At 43.3% G+C, this 27,539-nt stretch overlaps 1 protein-coding gene and 2 non-coding genes across 13 annotated transcripts; all 3 read left to right on the top strand.

Moving 5' to 3' along the window:
• The first annotated feature begins 7,379 nt into the window (after nt 1-7,379).
• LEMD1 (LEM domain containing 1) lies at nt 7,380-27,234 on the top strand. 11 transcript variants are annotated; one of them, XM_029573389.1, is made up of 9 exons: nt 7,380-7,466; nt 17,090-17,210; nt 18,056-18,178; nt 19,565-19,650; nt 21,557-21,640; nt 22,246-22,317; nt 23,128-23,205; nt 23,520-23,593; nt 26,098-27,234. In XM_029573389.1, the coding sequence occupies exons 2-9, from the start codon at nt 17,123-17,125 to the stop codon at nt 26,366-26,368; spliced, it is 876 nt and encodes a 291-aa protein (XP_029429249.1). In that variant the 5' UTR covers nt 7,380-7,466; nt 17,090-17,122; the 3' UTR covers nt 26,369-27,234. The 11 variants fall into 11 exon arrangements, with proteins under 11 accessions (XP_029429249.1, XP_029429250.1, XP_029429246.1 ...); XM_029573390.1 differs by lacking the exon at nt 7,380-7,466 and adding an exon at nt 8,056-8,191; XM_029573386.1 differs by lacking the exon at nt 7,380-7,466 and adding an exon at nt 8,198-8,352.
• TRNAW-CCA lies at nt 7,799-7,870 on the top strand. The gene has a single exon. It is a non-coding gene; the product is annotated as a tRNA-Trp (tRNA).
• On the top strand, nt 11,222-11,293 carry TRNAW-CCA. The gene has a single exon. It is a non-coding gene; the product is annotated as a tRNA-Trp (tRNA).
• Nucleotides 27,235-27,539: the final 305 nt, after the last annotated feature.

Here is a 27,539-nt window from a genome sequence, read left to right as displayed (position 1 = left end):
AGAAAGGCAGTTGTAAAACTCCCTGAGAATAGCAAAAAGTGTGCAAAGCATCCACACAAATAGCAGAAAAGAAGGCACCAAAGAATGCGTCTAATAGATGAATGAAGGGGTCATAGCGTGCTGCGACCTTTCATGCTACAGAGGGAGAAACAGAGAAACTGCACCAAGCCTGAAAGTTGAAATATACTTTAATAAATACATTTTTCAAAAAATAATTCTCATTAGAAACAAAAAGGTGAATTTTAAAAGCCCTATGCACGCCACAGCCGAGAGATATGCACATGTCTCAGGCCGGCGGGCACCACGTGTACTTTAAGAAGCACCCCAGCGTGCACGTGACGAGGCAGCGTGCATGTGAAGAGGCAGCGTGCACGTGACGAGGCAGTGTGCACGTGAAGAGGCAGCGTGCACGTGACGAGGCAGCGTGCACGTGACGAGGCAGTAACAGGGCCAGGGAGTGGGAGGGGTCTGGCGGGACACGAGCAGTCCGGGTCTCTACCATGAGGTCTGCATATAAGTCTTTATGTGCACAGGCGCGGACCGGGGTCCCTTACTGCATAACTTTACGACTGCTATGGAGGGCGTGTAAGGTTCAAAGTTTCAAAATCAGGGCTGGTCAGCAGAGTTTGAAGGGTTGGGGCTAATAAGGAAAAAGGGAGGCTACCTAGCTAGGGGGGGTTAGGAAGTCCTGGCAATGAACTGGGGAAACGGATATTTGTGCTGGTCCCCTACTTACACAGGAGAGGCAGCACAATACTCAAGGTGCAGTCTCAGCATGAGGTGCTAAAAAGTATTATGATATTTTCCATTTTATTCTCCATTCCTTTCCTAATAATTCTCAACATTCTGTTTGTTTTTTTGACCGCCACCACACACTGAACTGAGGATTTCACCATACTGTCCATGATAATGCCTAGATCTTTTTCCTGAGTGGTGACTCTTAGTAACTAAAGAGTGGGTTACTTTTCCTATGTGCATCACTTTGCACTTGTGTGCATTAAATGTCATCTGCCATTTGCATGCCCAGTCTTCTAGTCTCGCAAGGTCCTCCTGCAATTTCTCACAATCCGTTTGTAATTTAACAAATTGGAATAATTGTGACATCTGCAAATTTGGTCATGACACTGTCCTTCTCTTTTCCAGATCATTTTTGAATATGTTAAAAAGCAGGTCCCTGTACAGATCCTTGAGGCATTCCACTGTTTACCTCTCTCCATGGAGAAAACTGAAGTGAGTCCTATTTTCTGTTTCCTGACTTTCCAATCCACAATAGGACATTGACTCCTATCCCAGTCTTTCATGAGGGATTTTGTCAGATGCCTTCTGAAAATCTAAATATACTACATTCACCGGTTCACCTTTATCCACGTTTATTAATCCCGTCACAAAAATGGAGCAGATTGATGAGGCAAGACTTCCTTAGGGTAAATCCATTCTGGCTATGTCCCATTAAACCATGATTGGCTTTATGTTCTCTTTCGAATAGTTTCTATGATTTTCCAGGCACTGATGTCAAGCTCACTGGTCTATAGTTTCCCAGATCACTCCTAAAGCCCTTTTTAAAGATTGGTGTTATATTAGCCACCCTCCAACCCTCAGACATATTATATATTGCTCATTCTAAGAAGAAAATATTTTGCTGGACTTTCAGTCTACCCCTATGGAGTTTTTTGCAAGCATAAAACTATCTAAAAAAAATGTTTTTCTGGAGGTAAATGATAGAGTTGCAAGTTAGCTACACGTCTCTGGCTTGCTGATATTCTTGATATTGATTGTGTCAATTGTGGTGTGATTGGAATATTGTTTATTATTTTATCTTTGTTTTGCTCTGTGATTATTGGCATCTCCCCAACATCCTCCTCAGTAAATACCGCAAATGATTACATTGACCTGGCCTAGGTGGATATAAATTCTCTGAAAGCAACCTGACCCTGACATTTTGACAAACCAGTCCAGTCCCCCAGCTTCCAGATGAAATTCACTGTTTGCTGATGCCACACAGCCTTCATTACATCCATCTTTCTAGTAACAGAAAATGGACAGGATTTCATAATAACTGGGAAGTGGGTGGGCTTACAAATTGTAGATGCTCATAGGTAAAAGCAAAATTCAAAAAGTCTTTAATCATACTGAAATGTAGGTCATGCATAGCACATAAACCATATTGAGATGGTGAATTATACAAAAATAGACCAAAGTCAATAATGAGCTCATAGGGAGAAACATATGTAGAGAATAAATCCAGTATTGTTTGAGTTGTAACAATATTCTCTCATGATCACTTCACCTCCCCTTCTACTCGCAGGGATCATATCAATTACTGAAAAAAATCAGATCAGTGAATGCTTGATCTGAAAAAAATGGCATTTTGCTGACTTAAGAAAAAGATATTCTGAATAGCTTCCAACTAACAAACCTATATACTGTGTGTGGCAGACTGCTTGCCTCACTACAATTAGATTCTTTCTGGAAATCATCAAACTACAAAGATCAGGAGTACCCTGGAAAGTGATTATAATGTTAATCACATGGCATTAGAAAGAAAACACACAGAAATAACTGTGACTGAGCTTTCCAGTGATATCTAGAATCCATAGAACGTGTCTAATAAATGGATGAAGGTGTCAGTAGCACTGCGACCTTTCATGCTACAGATGGAGATAACAGCTCCCATCATTGCTCATTGTGTCACTTGTATTAGAATTTTTGTTTTCCTGGCAAAGTGCTCGAACACATTAGAATGTAAGAGCATAAGAAGTGCCAGACTGGGTCAGACCAAGGTCCATCGAGCCCAGCGTCCTGTGCATAAGAACATAAGAAGTGCCAGGCTGGGTCAGACCAAGGTCCATCGAGCCCAGCGTCCTGTACATAAGAACATAAGAAGTGCCAGGCTGGGTCAGACCAAGGTCCATCGAGCCCAGCATCCTGTACATAAGAACATAAGAAGTGCCAGGCTGGGTCAGAGCAAGGTCCATCGAGCCCAGCATCCTGTACATAAGAACATAAGAAGGGCCAGGCTGGGTCAGACCAAGGTCCATCGAGCCCAGCATCCTGTACATAAGAACATAAGAAGGGCCAGGCTGGGTTAGAGCAAGGTCCATCGAGCCCAGCATCCTGTACATAAGAACATAAGAAGTGCCAGGCTGGGTCAGACCAAGGTCCATCGAGCCCAGCGTCCTGAACATAAGAACATAAGAAGGGCCAGGCTGGGTCAGTCCAAGGACCATCGAGCCCAGCGTCCTGTACATAAGAACATAAGAAGTGCCAGGCTGGGTCAGACCAAGGTCCATCGAGCCCTGCATCCTGTACATAAGAACATAAGAAGTGCCAGGCTGGGTCAGACCAAGGACCATCGAGCCCAGCATCCTATACATAAGAACATAAGAAGTGCCAGGCTGGGTCAGACCAAGGTCCATCGAGCCCAGCGTCCTGTGCATAAGAACATAAGAAGTGCCAGGCTGGGTCAGACCGAGGTCCATCGAGCCCAGCATCCTGTACATAAGAACATAAGAAGGGCCAGGCTGGGTCAGACCGAGGTCCATCGAGCCCAGCATCCTGTACATAAGAACATAAGAAGTGCCAGGCTGGGTCAGAGCAAGGTCCATCGAGCCCAGCGTCCTGTACATAAGAACATAAGAAGTGCCAGGCTGGGTCAGACCAAGGTCCATTGAGCCCAGCGTCCTGTACATAAGAACATAAGAAGTGCCAGGCTGGGTCAGACCAAGGTCCATCGAGCCCAGCGTCCTGTACATAAGAACATAAGAAGTGCCAGGCTGGGTCAGACCAAGGTCCATCGAGCCCTGCATCCTGTACATAAGAACATAAGAAGTGCCAGGCTGGGTCAGACCAAGGTCCATCGAGCCCAGCATCCCATCTCTGACAGTGCCCAGTCCAGGTCGCAAGTACCCAACAGATCCCAGAAAGTAGATCTAATTCCTGTTACTCACGCCCAGGGATAACAATGGCTGTCTTCAGGCTATCTGTCAAATAATGTGTTATGAACATTTCCACCAGGATCTTGTCCAAACCTCTTTTAAACTCCACTATGCTTGTTACCTTGACCACATCCTCTGGAGTGAGAAAGTAATTTCTATGATCTGTTTTAAACCTGCTTGTAGTTGCATGGAGTGCTCTACTTAACACATTATTTTATAAACCTCTATCGTGTCCCCTCTCAGCCATCTCTCTTCCAAGATGAAGATCCTAACCTGCATAGCCTCTCAGCATAGGAGAGATGTTCCGTCCTCTTTAGCATTTTGTTGCCCTCCTCTGCACCTTTTCTAGTTCTGCTCTGTCATTTTTTGAGATGATGCGACCAGAATGGCACAGAATATTCAAGATGCAGTCAAATTGGCTCGATATAGAGGCAATAGGATATTTTCTGATGTAGTCTCCATTCTTTCTTGGATCATTCCTAACGTTCTACTTGCTTTTTTGATCACCACCGCACAACAAGCTGAGGATTTCATTGCCCACAAGGACTCCAAGATCCTTTTCCTGGATAGTGACTAACAAACAGGCCGATACAGTAAAATTCGCAGGAGAGCCGGTGCTCAGAGGTGAGCACACGCTCTCCCAACAACCACCCAGGCCACTCTTCTGGGTGCGCGATCAAGTATTTAAATGAGGGCCCGCGGTAAAAGGAAGCGCTAGTGACACTAGCGCGTCCCTAGCGCCTTTTTGACAGAAGCAGTGGTTGTCAGCGGGCTTGACAGCCGACGATCAATTTTACTGGCGTCAGTTCTCAAACTCACTGACAGCCACGGGTTTGGAAAACAGACGCCGGCTAAATTGAGCGTCCGTCTTCCGAGCCGCGGGCCGATTTTTAATTTTTTTTTAATTTTGGGGCCTCCGACTTAATATCACTATGCTATTAAGTCAGAGGGTGTACAGAAAAGCAGTTTTTTCTGCTTTTCTGTACACTTTCCCGGTGCTGCGGGAATAACTAATAGGGCTATCAACGTGCATTTGCATGTTGCGGGCACTACGGTTCGGGGGGGTTGGCCACGCGTTTTTGACACACTATTACCCCTTACTGTATAAGGGGTAAAAATAGTACGTTGACAACGCGCGGCCAATTGCGGGCTAACAGGAGCGCACTGTGCTGTATCGGCCTGAAAGTGAGCTGCAGAGATAGTCCTTGGAGGAGGTGGAGACAGACCAAAGTAACCACAAGTACCTCAGAGTTACTGAAGTCATCCTTTCTACACAATTTAGCAATAAAATAAAGAGAAAAAGAACATATGCTCCTCTAGATGTAGAGCAGCTATTTCTGGAAATGAGGTAAATTGTGAAGACAGCAGTATAGAGGAGTGCCGGATTTGCAAATACTACAGCTGAACACATGTAGTGCATGCTACTGCACCAACCGCCTGGAGATATTTCATCTCATTAGAAACAGCTCAGAGGGAGTTAAGGTTCTCGGGCCGATACAGTAAGGACGCGTAAGAAACAGTGCGGCAGTGCCGGGCGCCCGTTCATTTGCCACGCGCAGATTTTGGTTCACATACCGTTCGATTCAGTATTCAAATTAGACGCAAATCCAAGCGGCGTCCAAAGCGCGTCAATGAATCATAAGAACATGTCCTTTCATGGATTGCAAACTGGCTAAAAGACAGGAAACAGAGAGTAGGATTAAATGGGCAATTTTCTCAGTGGAAGGGAGTGGGCAGTGGAGTGCCTCAGGGATCTGTATTGGGACCCTTACTTTTCAATATATTTATAAATGATCTGGAAAGAAATACGATGAGTGAGATAATCAAATTTGCAGATGACACAAAATTGTTCAGAGTAGTTAAATCACAAGCAGATTGTGATAAATTGCAGGAAGACCTTGTGAGACTGGAAAATTGGGCATCCAAATGGCAGATGAAATTTAATGTGGATAAGTGCAAGGTAATGCATATAGGGAAAAATAACCCATGCTATAATTACACAATGTTGGGTTCCATATTAGGTGCTACAACCCAAGAAAGAGATCTAGGTGTTATAGTGGATAACACATTGAAATCGTCGGTTCAGTGTGCTGCGGCAGTCAAAAAAGCAAACAGAATGTTGGGAATTATTAGAAAAGGAATGGTGAATAAAACGGAAAATGTCATAATGCCTCTGTATCGCTCCATGGTGAGACCGCACCTTGAATACTGTGTACAATTCTGGTCGCCGCATCTCAAAAAAGATATAATTGCGATGGAGAAGGTACAGAGAAGGGCTACCAAAATGATAAGGGGAATGGAACAATTCTCCGATGAGGAAAGACTAAAGAGGTTAGGACTTTTCAGCTTGGAGAAGAGACGACTGAGGGGGGATATGATAGAGGTGTTTAAAATCATGAGAGGTCTAGAACGGGTAGATGTGAATCGGTTATTTACTCTTTCAGATAATAGAAAGACTAGGGGGCACTCCATGAAGTTAGCATGGGGCACATTTAAAACTAATCAGAGAAAGTTCTTTTTTACTCAACGCACAATTAAACTCTGGAATTTGTTGCCAGAGGACGTGGTTAGTGCAGTTAGTGTAGCTGTGTTTAAAAAAGGATTGGATAAGTTCTTGGAGAAGTCCATTACCTGCTATTAAGTTCACTTAGAGAATAGCCACTGCCATTAGCAATGGTAACATGGAATAGACTTAGTGTTTGGGTATTTGCCAGGTTCTTATGGCCTGGATTGGCCACTGTTGGAAACAGGATGCTGGGCTTGATGGACCCTTGGTCTGACCCAGTATGGCATGTTCTTATGTTCTTATGCTACTGATGCAATTAATAGCAGTGGCTATTCCCTATAGCCTACATTTTGACGCCGAGGTTTCCAGGCTTATGAAACTAACAAGCCTGCCTGTGGTGCCACCTCCATCACGCACTCAGACGGTCCTTCTGCCTGCTTATAAATACCCTGGGGCTATTGATTTATTACTACAGGGGCGCTGACTCTGCACGCAGTGCAGTACTGGCAAAAAGAAATGAAAATGTTTCCTCCGGAATGAGCAAAATGCAAAGATAGAGGAAACGCACATTGCCAAGGTTAACATCCGCCCCTCGCTAAACCCCGAAAAAGCCTTCCTCTGCCAGCGCGGGCTGCATTAGCACGTCAGCCACGCCCAGAGCACGCAGCCTCCAATGTGATTGGCTGACGGCCATCCCCTTTAAAGAGCAGCGCGCGGCGCAGACGCTACCACTCCGCAAGTCTGAGAGGAGCCACATCACATAATTTAACCTGTCCTCACCTATTATCTCACCCACACCAGGAATGACTCGGAACTAGCAGATTATTTTATGACATCCCCTCTTACGTTCTTGCCACGAATTTTCCCTCTTTTTGAGCTGATTTCCTTTTAGAGGTTACTTCACCGCCCCCCCCCCCCCGGCAATGCTCAGAGTGGCGTAGCCGGCTGCGCGCGCTGCCCTTCCTGCTGCCGAGGAAGGCGGTTGAGGTTTCAAAGTTTCTTGTGAGGCACCGGCGGCCGCTGAGGTAGAGAGAGTGGGTTCATGGGCCGGGGCCGTGCGAGATATGGGGTCCCTGAAACCGGCAAGGAAAGAGATGGCACTCTTGAGAAGGATGTGCAAGGCAGTACGAGCCCTGGGTTCGGTAGTGTCTCTAAGCTTGTGACATTCCCACTAATGCTCTGTGGGCATTACCGCCCCTCCCCCTTTCTCCTGTCAGTCTCTTGGTCGGATTCGACGTTATCGAACTTTAGTGTCAAAATGGAGGGGGATATACGCATGCGCGTACTCTCTGTTATGCGCATGCGCGTCCTGGCCCCTGTTTCCTGAAAACTCTCGTGCAAGCCGAAAGCTGGCGGAGACCTCGTGGCGCAACGGTAGCGCGTCTGACTCCAGATCAGAAGGCTGCGTGTTCGAATCACGTCGGGGTCACATGTTTTTATTTTTATTTAATTCTATTTTGTGCTTTTAGTTTTTATGTATAAAATAAAGAGCGACTAAATGCACAGGGTTTGTTGAATAGGGCTGTAACCTAGGTCGTGCAAAGGGCGTCTTCCTGCACGCTTGGCTTGTTGGGCGCCCGTTCAGCGCTAGGAGTCGCCCTTCTTGCTTTGAGCTGTGATTGTGAGCTGCCTTGACATCACGCTAACTGATGTGGCGGCTCATTGTTACGCGGTGCTAGGCTGACAGTGTGACTCGAGGGCCTTGCACAAAACACAGCTTTTAAGGATTGGACGCACTCGATGATTCAAGGTTAGCGGGGATGCAGCTTCTCTCTTTCCTGTGCTCGATAACACTAGATTTGCCCGCGTATCCCGTCTAGATCACGGATACCACATGCTGCTCAGTGTGGACTTTAAGCCGCATTGTTTAAAACTGAAACCGAGTGACAGAGCAGTGAACACAATATGAAGGTGAAAAATGAATGACTTGTGGATCTGATTGCTGCTCGGTGCAGGGGCGACTGACTTGTCTACTTCTGTGCTTTCTGTGTTGCTTCCTTTGCACCCCTTGTGCTTATTCTGCTGGGCAGCTTGAGATGGGAAATAATGAATAGTTTGGTAGTTTAAACGCAGGGTTACGGCTAGACTGCTAACAGATCAACTTGCCTTTGTCGTGTATCAGTTACTTCCTGTTTGGGCTTATTTCAGGGTGGCCTTTGTTTTGTTTGTTTTGTTGTTGTTCTGCTCTGTGGGATGGGTGGGTAAGATGACCAGAGGTTGCTTTTCATGATGATAGCTGCATGGTCCATTTGTGCTGATGCTTTTATGTTTTAGTTTTGTTTACTTTTTATGAATTGTACATTGCTTTGGGTGACATTGATATCTGTAAAGCAAGTAACAAATTTTAAATATATGTATGTAACTTATTGGAATAACTTGCACTATGTATTGTTGTATCCTATGCTTCTTGTTTTATTGAACTATTTAAGTTATTACAAATCTATTTAGAGAAGAATTTTTCAGAAACATGAAATTTTGTCTTCAGAAATGAAGTAATTGGAATAGCAAATAGAGCATCTTAATGATCTATTTGATATTTAACTTCCTGTTTTAAGCCATTGTTAAACAGTTTTGCAATATGGATTCTATTTATTTATTTATTTATTTAAAAGGGTTTATATACCGCTTTTACAACTAAAAAGTTGGTTTACAAATAAATGTACATAATAAAAGCCTTGTAAACCCAAACAATAAAACAGGTATCAATAAACAACCGTGGAAAGGCAAGGGATAAGGAAGAGAAGGAAAAAATAAAAGTGAAGGCTCCAGAAATAGTAGTTTGATACTAATTAATAGCTGATATTGGTGTCAGGGAGTGTTAAAGGCCAAAGCTAAGAGAAATGTTTTTAGATTATTTTAAATTCTGTGTGTGATGGTCCAGGAGGGTATTCCAGAGCGTGTGGCCCGTGACAGAGAAGGCACAGCGTCTCGTGATATCTAGTCTGGCTCGCCTTACTGATGGTGTCTCAAGGAGAGTTTTGTGTAATGAATGAAGTTGGTTGCTGGGCTGGTACATTCGGAGTGGAACACATAGCCAAGTTGAGGAGTCATTGTGAATTAAATTATGGATGATAGATAAAATGTTGTACTGTATTCTGAATTTTACTGAGAGCCAGTGTAGTGATGATAGTATTGGAGATATGTATTTTTGCGGGAGGTGCCAGTCAAAATACATGCAGCTGTGTTTTGTATTAACTGTAAAGGGTGGAGGACATTGTCTGCGAGGCCAAGGTAGAGGGCATTGCAGTAGTCAATGCCTGTAGGAGACTATAAAATTGTACAGAAGCTGTGTGAAAACAGCAGAGGATGAAGGCGTTTTAATAGGTGTAGTTTATAGAATGAGTTTTTACTATTGTAGAGATATGGGAAGACAGAGATAAGCGCAAGTCAATATGCACACCAAGGTTTGGGGCTTTTGATGCGATGGGAACAGATATATCATCTAAGAGTAAGTGAGAGGGGGGCTGCAGGCAGAATGAGCAATAGCTGATAAGTGTATGACTTCAGTTTTAGAGGTATTTAGTTTGAGGCAGTTGTGGGAAAGCCATAATTCTATTGTTTTGATATATAGACAGACAGTTGCGAGGGTGTTGGACCATGATGTGGTGTATGGTATGAAAAACAGGATGTCATCAGCATAAATTTTGAATATTGAGATTGCTAAGAAGGTGACAGAGGGGTAGAAAGTAGATGTTAAATAGAATAGCAGAGAGTGAAGAACCTTGAGGTACACCAGTCAGGAAAATAGGGACCACTGTAATTCTGGTGCGGGTGATTGTGTTGGTAAGATTTGAACCAGTTATGTCTGGAATGACAGGTATTCACTGCCCACTGTTGTGTTAACATAGGAACATAGAAATGATGGCAGAAAAGGACCAATGGTCCATCCAGTCTGCCCAGCAAGCTTCCCATGCCGCGCCCTGCAGGTTACCCCATGCATTGGTCAGTGCTGCTTGACTTGCTTTGCTTATGGACTTGGTCATAGAAGCAGTCCCATGTTTTTTCCTTAATGTCTGCACATCAGTACTGCAAACTGTAAAAAAGTCATGGCTCGTGTTGGATGTCCCTGAATCCAAATTCCTCTTCTTTCCACCCAAGCAGAGAGCCATGCTGCAGTTGCATCACAAGCATCAAGGCTTATTTATTTTATTATTTATTTATCGAGTTTTATATTCTGTCGTTCGGTTTCGCCATCACTACGGTTTAGGGGTATTAACCCCACGCCTTAGTAACTGCTGCTCTGAGCAGGTTATCCCCGGACTGTAAAAGTCGCTGCCTCATTGGTTGCTTTCTGAATCCAATTCCCTTGTTCTCCTGCTCTTGAAGCAGAGAGCGATGCTGCAGTTGCATCAAATTGTTCTACTTGGGAGGTGACATGCTGCTAAATTTCTACTCTTGGGTTATGGTTCTGAAAATACTAACTTTAATTTGAGGTTGTCAGAGACTGAAATGGGGGTTTCTGAATATTGGATAGGGATTTAAAGGGGAATTATCACACTTCAGTCTAAATTTTGTCTCCCTCAATTCTGCTGTAAAATTGTGTCCTAATTTGGCTTATGGGAGGTGTGCAGATGCTGGGCACATGGTAACAGCTACCTCATGGAGGTGATGGCACTTTTCACTCCACTACCCAAGTATGGCGTAACCGTGTCATTAATAGCAAACTTAATTAATGTCTATGTAAAAAGGAGCGTTGACTTTCCTGCTAATAATCTTGCTGCTTGGTTATGCTGTGAGCTGTATGGAGTTAGGGGGCCTTTCCGTGGCAGAGACAGCCGGAGACCTCGTGGCGCAACGGTAGCGCGTCTGACTCCAGATCAGAAGGCTGCGTGTTCGAATCACGTCGGGGTCACGGAACCTTTTATTCCCCTGCCCGGAGCAGGAGACATTTTTATTTCCTTATTCATGCACTGTAAGAACCTGAAACCAAGCATGCCCTATATATCGGGGCCGTGCTGGGCGGGTTGCAGCACCGCTCCATATAACTGGCTGTTGCTAGCTTGTTTCTACTGAATCCCGGTGCAGGTTCAAAACCTCTTTGGTTAAGGATCGAGCCCCGTCTCTTTGTGGGGCAGAACCCAGAAAAGTCAATGTGCTAAACCGATTCGTGCCTGCTCCCTAAATGGAGCCTCCCTGCTCGGAGGCCACGTGGCTCCCAGTCCAACATGGCGGCTCTTTACAGAAACCTTCATGTGAAATGTCCATTGCCCGTTTTTTCTCCAGGCAATTTGCTCGTATCATGACTCACTAGCATTTATTATAGAATTAAGAAAGATTTTCTCCTCTACTATGTTGTAACGCAAGACTTAAAATGACCTGTTTGAATGTTTTTGAACATTTTTTTTATATTGTATGCAATGAAAATGCTATTTGTCCAGCAGGTGGCTAAATTAGGTTGTGCTCTTAAATGAAGAACGACCACGTAAATGGTGATAAAGGTACAAGCCCCAGAAACGCTGCAATACCATATATGAGCTCTGTTATGATATGAATAGGGATCAGTTTTTTGGGAATTTCAATGTTCTAATAAAAAAAATCGGTGGAAAAAATGATTTTTCTTCTGCGTGTTATCATTTTACCACTGATGTTTTTGTTATAATATTGTAATTCCCATGAACAAAAAAAAACTTAAAATTGATTTCCTAGCTATAATAAATAAAAAATGAACCCAGCTTTTAAATCTTTGACATGCAAACGGACTTAATTATAAATAACATCAGAAGTGTGACTAAAATAAATTTGCATCATGTTAAAAATTAGATCCTTAATATCTAACTGTAAAGGGCTGGCTATTTTCAGATATGTATTCCAATGATTCACTTACATTTTAATTCTTTTGAGGACCCAGCAGGGTCCTTGCAGGCAGGCAGGCAGGCAGTTTTGGGTCTAGTATGCATTTCAGCCCAGGCACAGCTGTTTAATCTTGCAGGAGTATAACAGGAGGCAGACTTTAGACAAAGTAACTGGACTTGCTTATGTAACAACTTTGCCAAGCGGATATGCCTGTGTTTGTGGAAGATCCTTCGCAGTTTACTAAAGCGAAGCTGAGGCATGAGTTAATTTCTCATAATGTGCCTTTACCTGAAGTGAATCAAACGAGAGAGATGTATTATCAATTGTATGTGAAATATATTGCTTCTGCGCAGAGAAAAGCTGCTGATTTTTCTAGTGATGAGGAAGATTTCACAGCAGAGTCTGATGTAAGTTTCAAACTGGAAAGCAGTTGATGTTTTGCTAGTCCCATGAGAAATATATTATTTTATGATTGCTGTACCTTCCCTCAGGCTTTCAGGAAAGCAGGCTATAAAAAAGCGGCTTGAATGTACTCCTCTTTTATTGAAAGCGTGGGAGGCTTTCATGCTGTCATTTTCTGTCCAATGCAGGGATTGAAGTTCTTTTCAGTCACTCTAAAGCTTTAAGAATTTTTCATAAAACTCCTTTTTCTTTTAGGTGTAGTAAAAATATCTTTGCTTTAAAAGACAGGTGACTCTGATACTATAGTGTTGTCTAATATGCAGTGAATAACGTGGCTGCATTTTATATACTTAAGGGTTAGGTTTATTGTGATAAATCATTTGAAAATACATAATAACATGGTAATGACTACAGAAAAAGACCAAAATGATCCATCCAGTCTGCCCAGCAAGCTTCCCAAGGTAGTAACTGCCGCTCTGTGCAGGTTACCCCCATGTTTCTCTTAAAAAATATTGTTCAGCTGGGTTAATGTAATGACAATCTGTTTTTTACCCATATTAATATGAAAAATCAGAAATTTCAGTATGCCGGATCCTCTCACAGATGTTTTAGCAGTCTGATTTCTAACAAGTAAAGTGTAGAATATATTCATGTGGCAGTCTTAGCTTACAGGGTCAACATTGCATTTCTCTCTTTCTGTAATGTGTAATTGGCAATTCTAATCTGAAACATTTTGGTGCTAGACAATTGCTTGGCTGTAATATTCAGAAAGATTGCTTTGATGGCTAGTAAAAGGCCTATGGCCTTTTCCTGATATGCATATCATTTGATTAACTAAAATGTTGGATGCACATGAAGGCAAAAAACACATTTTGTAACTGAGGTAGAGTGTGAATATGTAAATCAAATACTCCATTCATTTGAACGCAGCAAAGTTTGCTAGCTTGCACTTACTACTACTAGTTCTGTTTTACAGGCCTATGCAGTAAAATGCCTGCACTTTTGCGTGCTTTTTCTGTGCACAAAACTTACTCCTGATGCAGCAAGGAGTTTTGCACGCTTCTAATGGAATACTGCTTGGAACTCTCACCTGGAAATCCCATGCAAATGAGGGCATTAAGCAGTACTCCCCCCATGCAGAGAGATTGCTTGGGGACAGCGGGTAATTTTTTAATGCTGGCAATTTAACTCCAGGTCAGAGCTGCATTTACGTTTTCAGCACTTCTGTCCTGGCACTTAAAACCCCTAAAAAAGGGGAAAACATTTTTTTAAAAAAAGTTTAAAAATGCCTGCGGATAAGTAGCAGCTGCCACCATTGTTTACCATATTCATTTACCATAGTCATTAAGAATTAACCTGCTTGCCTTGTAATGGAGTCACACAGAGGTAAAATCCTATGATTTCCCCTCTTCCTCTGCAGTTGCTTCCCCTCTCTTAACTAGCAGCTTTTGCCTCATTTGGATAAGTACTGACTTATCCGACTATGTAGAGTCCGTCATCGCTACTTAGCTGTTTGCCAGACAGACATATAAGCACAACGAATCTGGCTGGTGCTTCCTGCTGCCAGATAGACAGATAAATCCGTATTTATCCGGCTAAGTGGCAGCTGCGGCTGTCACGGATGGCTCCCCCTCCCTTCTTGACTTAAAATGTACATTCAGCCTGTGCCCAATACACCTTTTTAACTCTCAATGCGTTAGCATATTATTAGCTTACTGCATCAAGAGTTTAAAAAAAATTTAACATGAGCGGTAAAAATATGTGCTGAAAACCAGTATATAGTTATTTAATGCTCGGATTACTGTATCGGCCTGATATTTTGCTATCAGGATTTGTATTCATCCATGCCCGGTAGTAAAATACCATGCATACTTTTCTTGTGGAAAATTTTGCAAAAACTTTGACTACTCCTTATTGAGGTGTAATACATTTTTTTCCCTAAAATTACATTTGCAAAACCTTTTATGCATAGTTTAGCTATGCATTCATAGCTAATGAGCTGCTTTGCACAATTTTAAAACCATATAAGAAATGCCATTCTGGGTCAGACGAGCATCCACTTTCTGACAGTGGCCAATCCAGTTCACAAATCAGTCATTTTCTATGAATTTAAATACAATTTTGCAAACAAAATATTTAATATTTTGAATGCAAAAGAACAAATAGTGTGCATTGCCTCATTTATACATGTGATTATTTATTTAAAAAAAACAAACAAACATTTATCACCCACCACTCCAAGGATTGCTACAAGTTACAATAATAGAAAACAAGCATAATAAAAAGAAACAAATAATAACATAATTAAAATATAACTAACAGTTTGTATTCTGCAGTAGCCCTGGTAGTAAATGAGGTTTTTAGGTTCTTTTTAAATTCCTTTGTGCCGGGTGTCAAACATCATTCTTCTGGCATGGAATTCCATAGTATGGGGCCAGCTACTGCTATTGCACTTCCTCTAATTGTGCCTGGTGCATTGTAGGGATGTCTAAGAGACGGGTGTAGACATGGAGAGCAGTACCTTATGGAAGATTATTTTATAACTGAGTTAGGATTTGATATTGAAAACAATTAGGTAACCAGTGAAGTGTGGCCAGCACGGCAGGGCTGTGGTCATGTCTCAAATAATTCCATTAGACCTTGTGCATTACTTAGGTAAGGCCAGCAGTATTAATGAGTATGCAAGGTGGCACTCGTGTGAAGGTCTTGAGGGCAGGATGTCAGACGCTCTGCTGCCTCTGACATCCTGCAGTGGCCATGGAGCAGGGCCTAGTCTGCTGCTAGCTGTGATATTGGCTGAGCAGTAAAAGAGTGAGATTGTGGAGAGGGTGGCTGGATGAAGACTGAATGAGTTACACAATGCAAAAGAGCTTGGGAAAGGCAGAAAGGAGCTGTGCATCAGCTGCTCTGATTCTGAGAGCCCCAAAGCTCCTATTAGGCGCGCACTGAATGGCTGAACTAATTAGTAATCCCTTAATAAGGGGCATGTGAGCCGCCTCTGGCTGCCCAGTGCCAGCTTTCTTCAGGACCTCTCCGCTATCCCATTTTTTGTTTTTGCCCTTCCCTTCATGATCTTATGAATCGTAGTTTTGAAAGGAACACAAAGAGATTAAAAGGCCCCCAGAATTGTGTCGTCTTCCTTCATGGAGGGCGCTCAGTTTTCCATCAGAAGAGAAGTTGCTAGAAACAAAATCAGGTCAGAGAGAGGAGAGGAGAGACTGAAGTCTGGAAGCGAAGGACTGAGCCAGAAATATCCCAGGGAAGCTGATTAATGGGGAACCTTTCCAGTGCCTTTTCCTGCTGTATTGTCTTGAAAGCAGCATTCATGCCTCCAAGCTGACCTGTCTGTTGCCTTCTCAGTGCTTAATGCTTGCTATAATGTCCATTTACCTCGGCATGATGCATGCAATTATTTGAATCTTAAATTACACTATAACTTGTGTATTTCCTCAACAATGAGGCATAACATTTGGTCCGTATTAATAATAGCAAGGTGTCTGGGGTCCTGCTTAATGATTCGGTTACAAAGGAAGCGTTTGACCTACATTTATTATGGCTTTTCTGTATACGCTAGTGCCAGGGTTTCCTCTGCAAAACGAGTCTTTTTCCGGTCCTAGCAAATGCAGGTTACCATAATGTTCTTGGGGCATCAGTGGTGGTGAGGCATGATATAAAAATGTGTTTATTATGGCAGTGAACGCTGATCTTTAATAAACAGTTCATTTTGTAATATTGACAGCTATTCCAAAGCTTTGTCTTAATAGCTGATTTTTGTAATAAGCCTAGTACTAGCCGGTGGGTGTTTGTCTTATTAGAGCAGGGACTGTCGTTTGTCGTGTAACTATGGGCTTATCCGAAGCTTGAGCTGAAAAGGAGCTCTCTAGAAGAGTAAACGTCCTAATGCAGCCCGTTTTCTGCACTTCCTGGTCGGAGGATTGCTTCCCAGTGTTCTTGAGTTACTCAGCTAATCTCCTCTTGCGCGTTTCCATTAGTGGTAGGACAGGGAAGCAGCTGCTCTCAGGTGTAGTGCTGCCACGCCCCTAATCAGGGAGGGCTGAAAAGGCTGCACCCTTTGGGATTTGGGTCGCTCCTTTTTGCTGGCTTCATGGTCTGCTGTCGCTGGCTCTCTTGCTGATACCCAGGGTACTGGGCTATGGGGTGAGTCAATTGCTTGGCAGCCAGCTTTAAAGGGAATACAACAGATGAAGGTTGCCTAAGCCTAGTGGCTGTGTGTATACGGTCTACTCCTCTCAGTTGCATAGATTGCATTGATTTATGAAATCCTAGCTTCCATATTAATATCACTTTCTGTGATTTTTGAAAGCCTGTGGCTACCAATTTGCTGCTGCTGTCCTGGAAAGCAGTAACTTATCTGAAGGTTGCCAGATGGGTCTGTTTTATTGTTTAGTAAATGCCCATGAACTTGTCCTGATGTTCATATTTTCCTTTCTAGATTCCATCACTAGAAGAAGGAGCAGCAAGTACCATGAGTGTGCTGGATGTGAAGAGTCTCAGTAATGGGGAACTGAAGGAGCAACTTGTGAAACGGGGCATTAGACCAGGACCCATCCTACGTATGCATCAACACACGAGCGAAGGCTGCTCCTCCAGCTAAAAACGGGCCACTTTTTCAGGATATCCACCAGAAATCTGCCTGCGAGGCCACCCTTATATGCAGATAGATAAGAACATAAGAAATGCCATGCTGGGTCAGACCAAGGGTCCATCAAGCCCAGCATCCTGTTTCCAACAATGGCCAAGCTGAGTCCCAAGTACCTGGCAAGTACCCAAACATTAGATAGATCACAAGCTCCGATTGCTTATTAATTCATAGCAGCTTATGGATTTTTCTTCTAGGAAGTATTCCAAACCTTTTTAAACCCAGTTACACTAACTGCTGTTACCACATCCTCTGGCAATGAATTCTAGAGCTTAATTATGTGCTGAGTGAGAGAACTTTCTTCAGTTTGTTTTGTCTCCTATGATCTTCTGCATATTCATTTATGGATATCCTGAACATCTGGCTTGTTTGTGGCTCTGGAGGACTGGCGTTGGCCACCCCTGTTACAACATAAGACCTCATGCATTTAGCTATTGACAGATAGGATAAATAGCCAGTTCATTGGTTTTTGCATCCCTTGTTAGATTTCCTCTTTCTCTCTCCATGTGTGGGGATATATTCTAAGAGCCTCTGCACTGACGCATCCTAATGAAGAAAAGAAAGAGAGCCAGTTATGCCACACATTAAACCAAGCACTAGGCTGGTTTGGGCACCTGCTTTCTGCTCGCTTTGGTAACTATTTACTAAAAGTGTAGTATGCCATAAGGGACGAGGATGTAAACCAAACTGTCGTCGTATAAATGCTACAAGTATTTCGCATATCTTCCCGAAGAGCACAGGGATTTTTTTCTGTTCCAGCAACCACAAGAAATGTCTATGAGAAGAAGTTACTGCAGATGTTGGATCAAGGACCATTAGTGCCACAGGTGAAACAGAATGGGACAGGAGATGTTGATCAGTATTCAGACAGTGATGAAGAAGGTAAACTGACTTTGAATTTCTCAAAGCACTCAAGATTGCCTTTCTTTTTTGGTTTGGCCACCCGTTCTAGTAAGCATGGTACCATAGTGCACCTTCTTAGTAAGAAGGCTGTAATTCTACGATGGTCGCTTGCCCATATTACTCAGAATGTAAAATAGACGTAACCTTGTTTCCTAGCAGCGTATGCTGTTGCTTATTGTAGTTTCAATCCTGTGTATAGAAGATCTCTCAACTGGTCACTGACCAGTGGTTAGGGCTAAATAGTGTAGAGAAGCAGTGCTATCATTGCCCCCTGCTACTTATTTACTGTAAAAGTCTTATATTCTGCACTTCCAAGATATGGATCTGTTCATTATGGCTTGCATTCTCGAATAAATGTTTGGTACCACTGGGGGGGGGCATAGGGTGCTACTTAAGAATAAGATTGCTAATTGGCTTTTCCAAATGATCTATCTCAGAAGGTGTTTCCTGGAAACATTTGATGCAGCTTCTGCTTGACAGTGAATGGTTGAGCTCTTTGACGACTCTTGGGCAAATGCAATACCACGCATTGCAGGCAGTGAACAGTTCCACGTGTCCATAACCCTGATGCAAAACAGGTGTTGGCGCATCCAAAACGCAGCTAGCTAATGGTGGTCACCGCATATAAATTCATGTTGATGAGGCTATTGGCTATTCCTTTCCCCCACCCCCCTCCCGACCCGCACATTTTTACTGTGCAAAATTAACGCCTGACCTGGAGCAGGTACTTCTCTTAGGTATTTTGACTTAATGTCGTGCCGGCTGACAGGTTAAGAAAAGGGATGCTCAATTAATGAGCATCTACTTTCCTAACCCGTGGTTGTGTATAAGTTAGGAAAACAGATGCTGTAAAATTGAGCGTCTTTCTCTAACCTGACTACCACCTCTCCTGGGCACCTGATGCCAAGGAGGTGCACAAATTCCCCATGCGCCTCCTCTTTACCGAGGCAGGCGTATCGCATCAGGCACCCCGGAGAGGTCAATCTGTGCACATTAGCAGAGCAGGTGCTCCTTCATGAATCCCCAATATTACACTGGCCTGTCTGTTTCCCCTTCCAGTTCACCAGCTAACCAGGAATTCCTGATTAACTGTAGAGAAAAGCTGTCATCCTCCCACACACGCTCTTTCCTGTTGTGATCAAACCTCGGAGTCTCCAGTGATGCTTAAAAAAAAAAAATGCAGAGCCTTCACTTCCAAAAGCAAATTCTGAGCATGGTAGAAACCCAAAGTATTGGCGAGATGTGGGGGTCACAAGAGGAGAATCTGGTATTGTCCCTATGAGCTCCCTGAATGATTCCTGGTTTTAAAGACCATAACGCCACACCCTATCCAGGCATTGTGATTGTTCCTTTTTCTTCATGAAGGTATGTATCCCGATAACGCAGCTGACGTGAAGAGTGACACGGTGACAGTTCCGGCAAACGGCACCAGCAGCTTCAGCCACAGTAAAGTAAGCAAAGACAGAGAACAGAAATGTAACTTGAGAAATTGCAAACACATTTCAAAGTGAAACCACTTTGTGTTTAGTGATCCTGAGTGAGCTGTGCCAAATCACCATTTCTAGATGAGCATACAATAAACATGTTTAACAACTCTTTGGCCTTTTGTTCAGTTAGAACTGGCCTTTTCTGTGCTTGTATACCTGTATCAGTCATAGTGTGCTAGTGTAGTCTTCTGCTTCCCAATGGCCTTTTGACCCCATGTGTGATGCTCTGCCAAAAACCTGTTTTTATTCTTGCCCCATGTTTCCTAGGCTATTGAGTGTGAGAACGGAGATCTTGCTATCTCTGTGATAACAGCTGCTATCATGAGCCACGTAAAAGCAAATCTCTTAAACCAAATGCAGAGAAATGTGTTAGTATGTAGTCCAGGGTAATCCTCTAATGCAAACTGCAGGTTTCATGTAAGGCACAGTCTTGGTGGCAGGATAAGGGGATATGGAGGGAGGTACTGGATGTTAGATCTGTTCATCTGCCCAGGAAGGTGACAAACACTTATGTTTTATACAGTACATGGTTGCCAGCAGGGATACACACACTCTTGCCAGTGGCCAGACTGGAAAAGCCAAATGGTTGCTAATAGCCATGCTTTTCCTCTTATTGCAGTAAACTCCTGCTGGGTTTACAATAGGCTTTTACAATACTGCAATATTTCCCATGTGGGAAAAACAGATTCATGGATTAGAAATGCTGAACACTAAGGGTTACGCACGTAACCCCGGAAACCTGCCCCTGCACGCACCAAGCCTATTTTGCATAGGTTCGGCGGCGTGCGCAAGCCCCGGGACGCGCATGTGTCCCTGGGCTTTGTAAAAGAGGCGGGGTCATGGGGGCGGGAGCAAGGCCTCCGGCACAGCGGCCGTGCCGGCAGCTGGCCTGTGCGTGCAAGTGGCAGGCATAACTATGGAAAACAAGGAAAGTTCCCTCCGAGGCCGCTCCGATTTCCGAGCAGCCTCGGAGGGAACGGGGAAAGCCATCGGGGCTCCCCTAGAGCTCGGTGTGCACCCCCTTGTGCGCGCCGACCCTGGATGTTATAACATGTTATAAAATGGGGTGTACATTTGTGTGCGCTGGGTAGCGTGCATAAATGTACTCCATGTGTGTGCCGACTCGAAAGTCCGCCCCTAAATGCATGCATGGCTCTAGGATTGCCTTCATGTGCAACTGACTCCTTACCAACTTTCTACAGGGAAAAAGCCATGTCTTATTGTGGTTGTCTCAGTGCCCAAATGCTCATCTGTAATGTTCTGGGACTGAATCTCCATTAGGATCTGCTGGGTACTTCCAAATGGCCAGGATTGTCCACTGTTGGTAACAGGATGCTGGGCTCAGTGGACCCAGCATGACGCTTAGAGATGTGGATATAGTCTTAATATAAGGCCATTGGATTCTGATATGAATAAAGACTACGGGGCATAGCTAGAAAATCATACTCAAGATTGCATATGTATGGGGGGGAAGGGTGTCTTGCATAGCAAGATAACAATATTTTTTTGGAGGAGCTGTGCTTGTTTTCAGTTGCTGGATTTGGACAAAAATAGTTATCAGTTGTAACACCATTTATTATAATAGTGGACAAGAGAGTACTGCTAAAAGTGAAACACCTGAAACGTGGCCTAAAGAAAGATTCCCCTTATGAATGAATTTAAAAAAACGGGCCAAGCCCCTGGCTCAGGGGTGCTGTGTGCTGCAGGATTGCTGGGCTCTGGACTCGGGGTGGCCCTGCAGCCTGCTGATGGCACTGAGAGGGGGTGGCGTCTCTGAACTGATATTGACAATGTGCCCTTTTGCTAGCTGCAGGCTCTTGGAAGTAGTGGCACCTGATGTGTTCATGGGTTTTCCGTTTCTCTGTTGTAGACGACATGCTATCCAGGATCAGGATACAGTAAGACTCCCACAGCATCAGATACACATTTCAGTCTCACCAAGATGGTGGAGCAGGAAAGTATCCAATCCAGTGACAGTACCTTTTGAGTTTCAGGTAGCACTGTTTCTCATTTGGAGGTATAGATTGGTAACTACAGTGTTTAACTGAGAGGCTGCTAAGTGGAGCATTACAGGGAGGAATGGAACAGATTTACAGCAGTGAACAAAGTAAAACCACTTTAGGACAGTGTTAATATCACTTAATCTGTGCAAGATCCAGAGGACCCACTGAGAGATGCGGGTATTATCAGGGGAGTGTCTTTTATTGCAGTTTTACTTTGCACAGGGGCAATTAACTCCAGTCGGGGCTAGCAGAAATGTTATACATATTTAGACATCTGATTTTATAAATGAATTGGTTACGCAAAAATATGTTTAGAGGAAGGGGCTCAGAGTGATGAATAGTATTTCTGCAAACACAGTTTGGGCTGTTGTCTGTATTAAAACAGGTTTCTCTCAAGGGTTTTTTGGTGAAGCTCATCTTAAGCTTGAGTGTTTGTGCTTTGCATGACTCGTTGCTAAAACTGGGACTTTTTTGTCCCGATCATTTGCTTATGTTGCATGCCTGGAGTTTGCGTGGGATTGTTGGTGATTGTCTGTCTGTTTTTGGATACTAACAGATAGAGAAAAGATCATCTGGTTACAAGAGTGTGCTGGAGAGCAGCAGTCCACGCAGTCCCCAAAGCCCAAAGGTGTGGTTTGTGTATGTCTGGCATCATTAGGGGCTGTTCTTGGCTGGAGAAGGGAGCAAATGTTAAACATCTTCACTAGAAACTTATTGATCTTGAAATGTGTGGGGGTTTTTTTTGGGGGGGAGGGGACAGTTAACAGCTCAATTTTTTTTTTTATTGAGCTGTTCATGCACCACATTACACTTTTAAACTATACCTATAAATTTCCTGTTCCTAACATATCTGTTCCCACTTTTGATAAAGTAGAACAACTTATAAATTTGGATAAATGAGGAGGTGCTTTCTAATTTAAAAAAAGTCAAGAGAAATGTATTTTTAATCTAATTCTGACTAGTAAAAGAATGTTTGTTTGTAACTTTCATCTGAAAGTGGCAACCAGAGAGAGATGGTTCAAAGCTTAGAATATCCATATGTGAGCCCCATGTTGCTCTTAATTCTTTTTCCAGGAATCCAGTGTGGAGCTACATTTTTATGGGAAACACGGTCTAGGCCTTTATAGGATCACTTTCCTGTACAGTGTGAAGAAACATTTCATGTTGGAAATGGCAGCATTTGACAGTTCTGATTCTAAAAAGCCTGCTTAGTGCTCTTGAAATACTTTGGGGGGAGGAAGTAGTTTGGGCTGCTTTCCAGAGTTCACAATGGTGCACACAGATGTAAAATGACAAAATCTTTAAATGTTGCTTTAGCTGTCACGTTCTGCTCTTTCCCCCAGAGCCTGAGCATGTCTACCTGACTTCTGTAGCTGAATGAGGAAGGGCCTTCCAACAAATATAAAAGTGAATTCTAATCCTTGATTCTGTTCAGCAGGACAGGAACACCATGACCTATCCGATGCCAGCTAACACGCCAAAAGCATGTGTGTGTGTTAAACCCAGCAGACTCCAGGCAATGGGCCTTTCTTAAACCTTTTGGATGCATTGGGTGACTGTAACACTTCTGCTTCTATACAAAGAACAAGAAATAGATTTCTTATGGTTGAGGTTGTTTTTTTCTTTTTGATCTGAGAATTGGCTTCAACTTTCCAGGAGCACAGCAGACAGTGTAGGCCCTTTTTGAGACCTTCCTGCACTGTGGTGTCCCCTTAACTCTTCACATTTCCATTTGTAGTCTTTGAAACGCCAAAGATGGGATACATTAGGAACTGGCATGTTTCATGCACCAAATGCTTTCTTACCCAATCCTGTGCTTTCTCTTCACAGACCAGTGACTCTCACAGAGAAGATGTCTTAACAGAAATGTTCCCTCATGACACGCAGTCTCCGTTAGGAATGAGGTAACACGTGCATTTCATAACTGAATTTAGAACATAAGACATGCCATGCTGGGTCAGACCAAGGGTCCATCAAGCCCAGTATCCTGTTTCCAACAGTGGCCAATCCAGGCCACAAGACCCTGGCAAGTACCCAAACAATAAATGAATAGATCCCAAGCTACTATTCCTTATTGATTAATAGCAGTTTATGGACTTCTGCTCTAGGAACTTATCCAAACTTTTTTTTTTTTTTTAACCCATTTACACTAACTGCCATAACCACATCCTCTGGCAATGAATTCCAGAGCTTAATTATGCATCGAGTGAGAATTTTCTTCAATTTGCTTTAAATGAGCTACTTGCTAACTCCAAGGAGAGCCCCCTAATCCTTGTAATATCCAGAAGAGTAAATAACAGATTCACATTTACCCATTCGAATCCTTTCAAGATTTGCAGGCCTCTATCATATCCCCCCTCAGTCATTTCTTCTTCAAACTGAACAGCCCTAACTTCCTTAGCTTTAACTCATAAGAGAGTTGTTCCATGCCCCTTATTTTGGTCATCCTTCTCTGTACTTTCTCTAGTGTATCTATCTTTTTTTTTTTTTTTTTTGAGATGCGGCGACCAGAATTGCACACAGTATTCAAGGTGTGGTCTCACCATGGAGCGATACAGAGGCATTATGACATTTTCCGTTTTATTCACATTCCCTTCCTAATAATTCCTAACATTCTGTTTGCTTTTTTGACTGCTGCAGCACACTGAGCCAATGATTTCAATGTGTTATCCACTATGATACCTAGATCTTTCCTGGGTGGTAGCTCCTAATATGGAGCCTAACATTGTGTAACTACAGCAAGGGTTATTTTTCCCTATATGCAACACCTTGCACTTGTCCACATTAAATTTCATCTGCCATTTGGATGCCCAATCTTCCAGTCTCGCAAGGTCCTCCTGCAATTGATCACAATCCGCTTGTGATTTAACTACTCTGAGTGAGTAATTTTGTGTCATCTGCAAATTTGATAACCTCACTTGTCGTATTCCTTTCCAGATCATTTATATATATATATTGAAAAGCACCGGTCCAAGTACAGATCCCTGAGGCACTCCACTGTTTACCCTTTTCCACTGAGAAAATTGTCCATTTAATCCTACTCTCTGTTTCCTATCTTTTAACCAGTTTGTAATCCACGAAAGGACATCGCCTCCTATCCCATGACTTTTTTTACTTTTCCTAGAAGCCTCTCATGTGGGACTTTGTCAAACCCCTTCTGAAAATCCAAATACACTACATCTACCTGTTCCCCTTTGTCCGTGACATTGACATGCCACCCTCTCCTTGGTGTATCTGAGGTAGATGGATATTTTCTGGGCAGTCAATCTAGAGGGATAATATATCTGCAGTAGTTTAAAAGTTTTTCCTCTCTAAATTCCATTCTCTTAAGGTGATGATCCCTTACAGCAATGACTATGTCAAGATGTACTAAGTTTTTTGGCTGGAAAGGGGGAGGGTGGCTGCATCCCATGGGGAAAATGCTTAATACTTCTGGTCCTGTCATTGATTAGACACAAGCTCATGTTCTTGTGGGTTCTTTTAATTCATTCTGCCGCTGCAATATCGTGTAAAAGTGTCCAAACTGGGTGCACATTGAATGCACGCATGTCCATCTCTCCTGGGCACTCGATGCAATAGGTAAACGAGCTGCTGCACTAAAAGGGACGTGCAGTGAGTATTTGTGCGTCCCTAGCGCTCTGCATCGGGTGCCCGGGAGACGTGGCTGTGTGCACACACCAGCCTGGCCAGGGCTGTTCCTGATTGGTCCTTTTCATTGACACTTGTCTGTCCTGAAAGAGGATTGGTCGTCTCACTGCCCAACACTTAATATTTTATTCACTCCTTCACTTACTGCTGGCTGAGGGGGATTTGGCATCCGGCAAGGGTTCTTTTACCACAGGAACCTCAGATGTGCCATTTCAGTTACAGGACACCCGGGTCTGATCGGGCCGGACCTTGGGGATGCTTTCTGTGGCTCCCCCTATGAGGACCCAGAGAAAGCAGGAATTTGTTTTCGGTGAGCCCTTGAGTGCAGCAGACATTAAACTTTCCATATTAAAATGGGCACCTTGGCTGCATGGCAATTTTTGGCTAATAGCCTCATCTACATGGAATTTGCACGTGATGAGCGCTAATAGCTATGCAGTTGATTGGACACGAGATTTGGACGCACTATTCCTCGCATTGCATGAAGGGTGGTTTGGGTGTATTTTGGATGTGCTAAATCGAGTGTTACCCAGTGCACTATATTGCATCGGCATGAAAATGCCAGCTCAAGGAGGCAACAGAGCAGGTATTAAGCACCAAGCCTTCAAGCTTGCCTTAGTTCTCTTCTAGTTACTGATAGGAAGTGGTGGTTCTAGTACAGAGTTTGATTCCCGGAAACATTCTTGCATGGTGTATGGTTTGTATTAAGGACCAGAAACCTGATAACTTGGTAAATAGTTACGTTCCAATGTCTTTGCAGTGCTACCCGTAGAAGACCAATTAAAGGAGCAGCAGGACGGCCAATACAGTTCAAATATGATGACATTGCAGCCCAGGCAAAATTAATGGAACAGGCCAAGGCTGAAGCGGAGAAGAAGCCAGCAGCACCTCGCCTGATGCCAGTGTCGCTGCAGATTGCAGTGTTTGCCATCATGGTTTTCTTTACCCTCGTATTCTTCAGCATGGAAAGCAACCCTGACAATCCCTTCATGCCTTTCATTGAGAGAGTGGAAGTGCAGCAGGCTCCCTAACTCCTCCAACCCCAGAATGTGCAAAGGCTCTGAAGAATGTAGTGCATTAAAGAGGATAATGTGAGAGTCTCATGTGTAAAGAGGTCAAAATAGATTATTCATCTTCCACACTGCCCTAGAGAAGTGAGGCTCACCCACAGGGTCTGTCGGCTGCCAAAGGCTCGGCTCTGCTGTAGTGCGAGAGCTCCTTTTAAAGGTTTTACTTTAATGCTGGAAAGCTCTCCTCCCAACCCGAGTCTGAAAATCCAGCAGATAGTGGGGCAGGAGCTAACTCCTGCTGGTCAAAGGTGACACTCCAGATGCTATGCTGAGACCACTTTGGGCTGCCAAGCAAGAGGCATTCCTAAGATCTGTTTTTTCATTTAGCCTTCTCCAGCAAGGGTTTGTTGACTTCCTGAGTCGCTATTAGCGGATGCTCTCAAATTACCAGAAGATCCCAGATTTTACCTCTTTGATCCATCTTGTAAAGTAGATATACAACATCGCCTAATCTTAAGTTGCCTGGCAACATTTTACAAAATTACAGAACTCTACCTCCGTGCATATTAAGCTTTAGAAAACGGGGTTTGCTTTTCCTTGTCACCATTTTGTTTAGTGCAACTCCTGCTATTTTGCTGTATTTTCACCTTGGGTACAATTTTAATTCATTTGACTGAGTTTGTTATATCTGAGAGTTGAGGAAAAAAAACAGGCTTGTTGAATGTATTTACAGAAACTGCTTGTTAACTGGAAGAAAGGCCTCTGTTTTTTTTCCATTCTCTTTGTTTACAATAAGACTGCTAAAACTGTCACTTTTAAAAGGAATTACTATGTGCATGCTAAGTTATTGAATGTTGAAATAAAGATGTTTGGTTTTATTTATTTAACATGTCTCGTTCTGTGATGTCACACTTTCCTAAACATATTTTTAGGGCCCAATGGGAAGTGATTGGGTGCAAGAATAGTTAACACTGGAAAAAGCTTCCGTTAAAGAAAATCTGTCTCCTTGGAATGGTAGCAAAAGTATTTACGCATTCTAAAACGTATCTAACAAATCCCGCAGTGCGATCACAGGCTCCATCTGTTACTTTGCAATTTCATATTTAAGTTAAATTTGTCTGATACTAACAATAGCAGTAAAATTGTTTTATATACAGGGCCCCTGGTGGCAGTTTTTTGAAAGCATGACCAG

Source organism: Rhinatrema bivittatum, chromosome 12, assembly GCF_901001135.1.
Source record: "Rhinatrema bivittatum chromosome 12, aRhiBiv1.1, whole genome shotgun sequence".
NCBI lineage: Eukaryota > Metazoa > Chordata > Amphibia > Gymnophiona > Rhinatrematidae > Rhinatrema > Rhinatrema bivittatum.
Note: the sequence above shows the minus strand (reverse complement) of the source record. Positions and strands in the feature narration are given on the sequence as shown.

Excerpts from the sequence above, each read along its gene's own strand:
- LEMD1 (XM_029573382.1), top strand. The coding sequence starts at position 12,441 with ATGCCTGTGTTTGTGGAAGATCCTTCGCAGTTTACTAAAGCGAAGCTG. Across the intron at positions 12,642-17,089 it reads ATTTCACAGCAGAGTCTGAT|ATTCCATCACTAGAAGAAGG; the intron begins GTAAGTTTCAAA and ends TTTCCTTTCTAG. Across the intron at positions 17,211-18,055 it reads TAGACCAGGACCCATCCTAC|CAACCACAAGAAATGTCTAT; the intron begins GTATGCATCAAC and ends TTTCTGTTCCAG.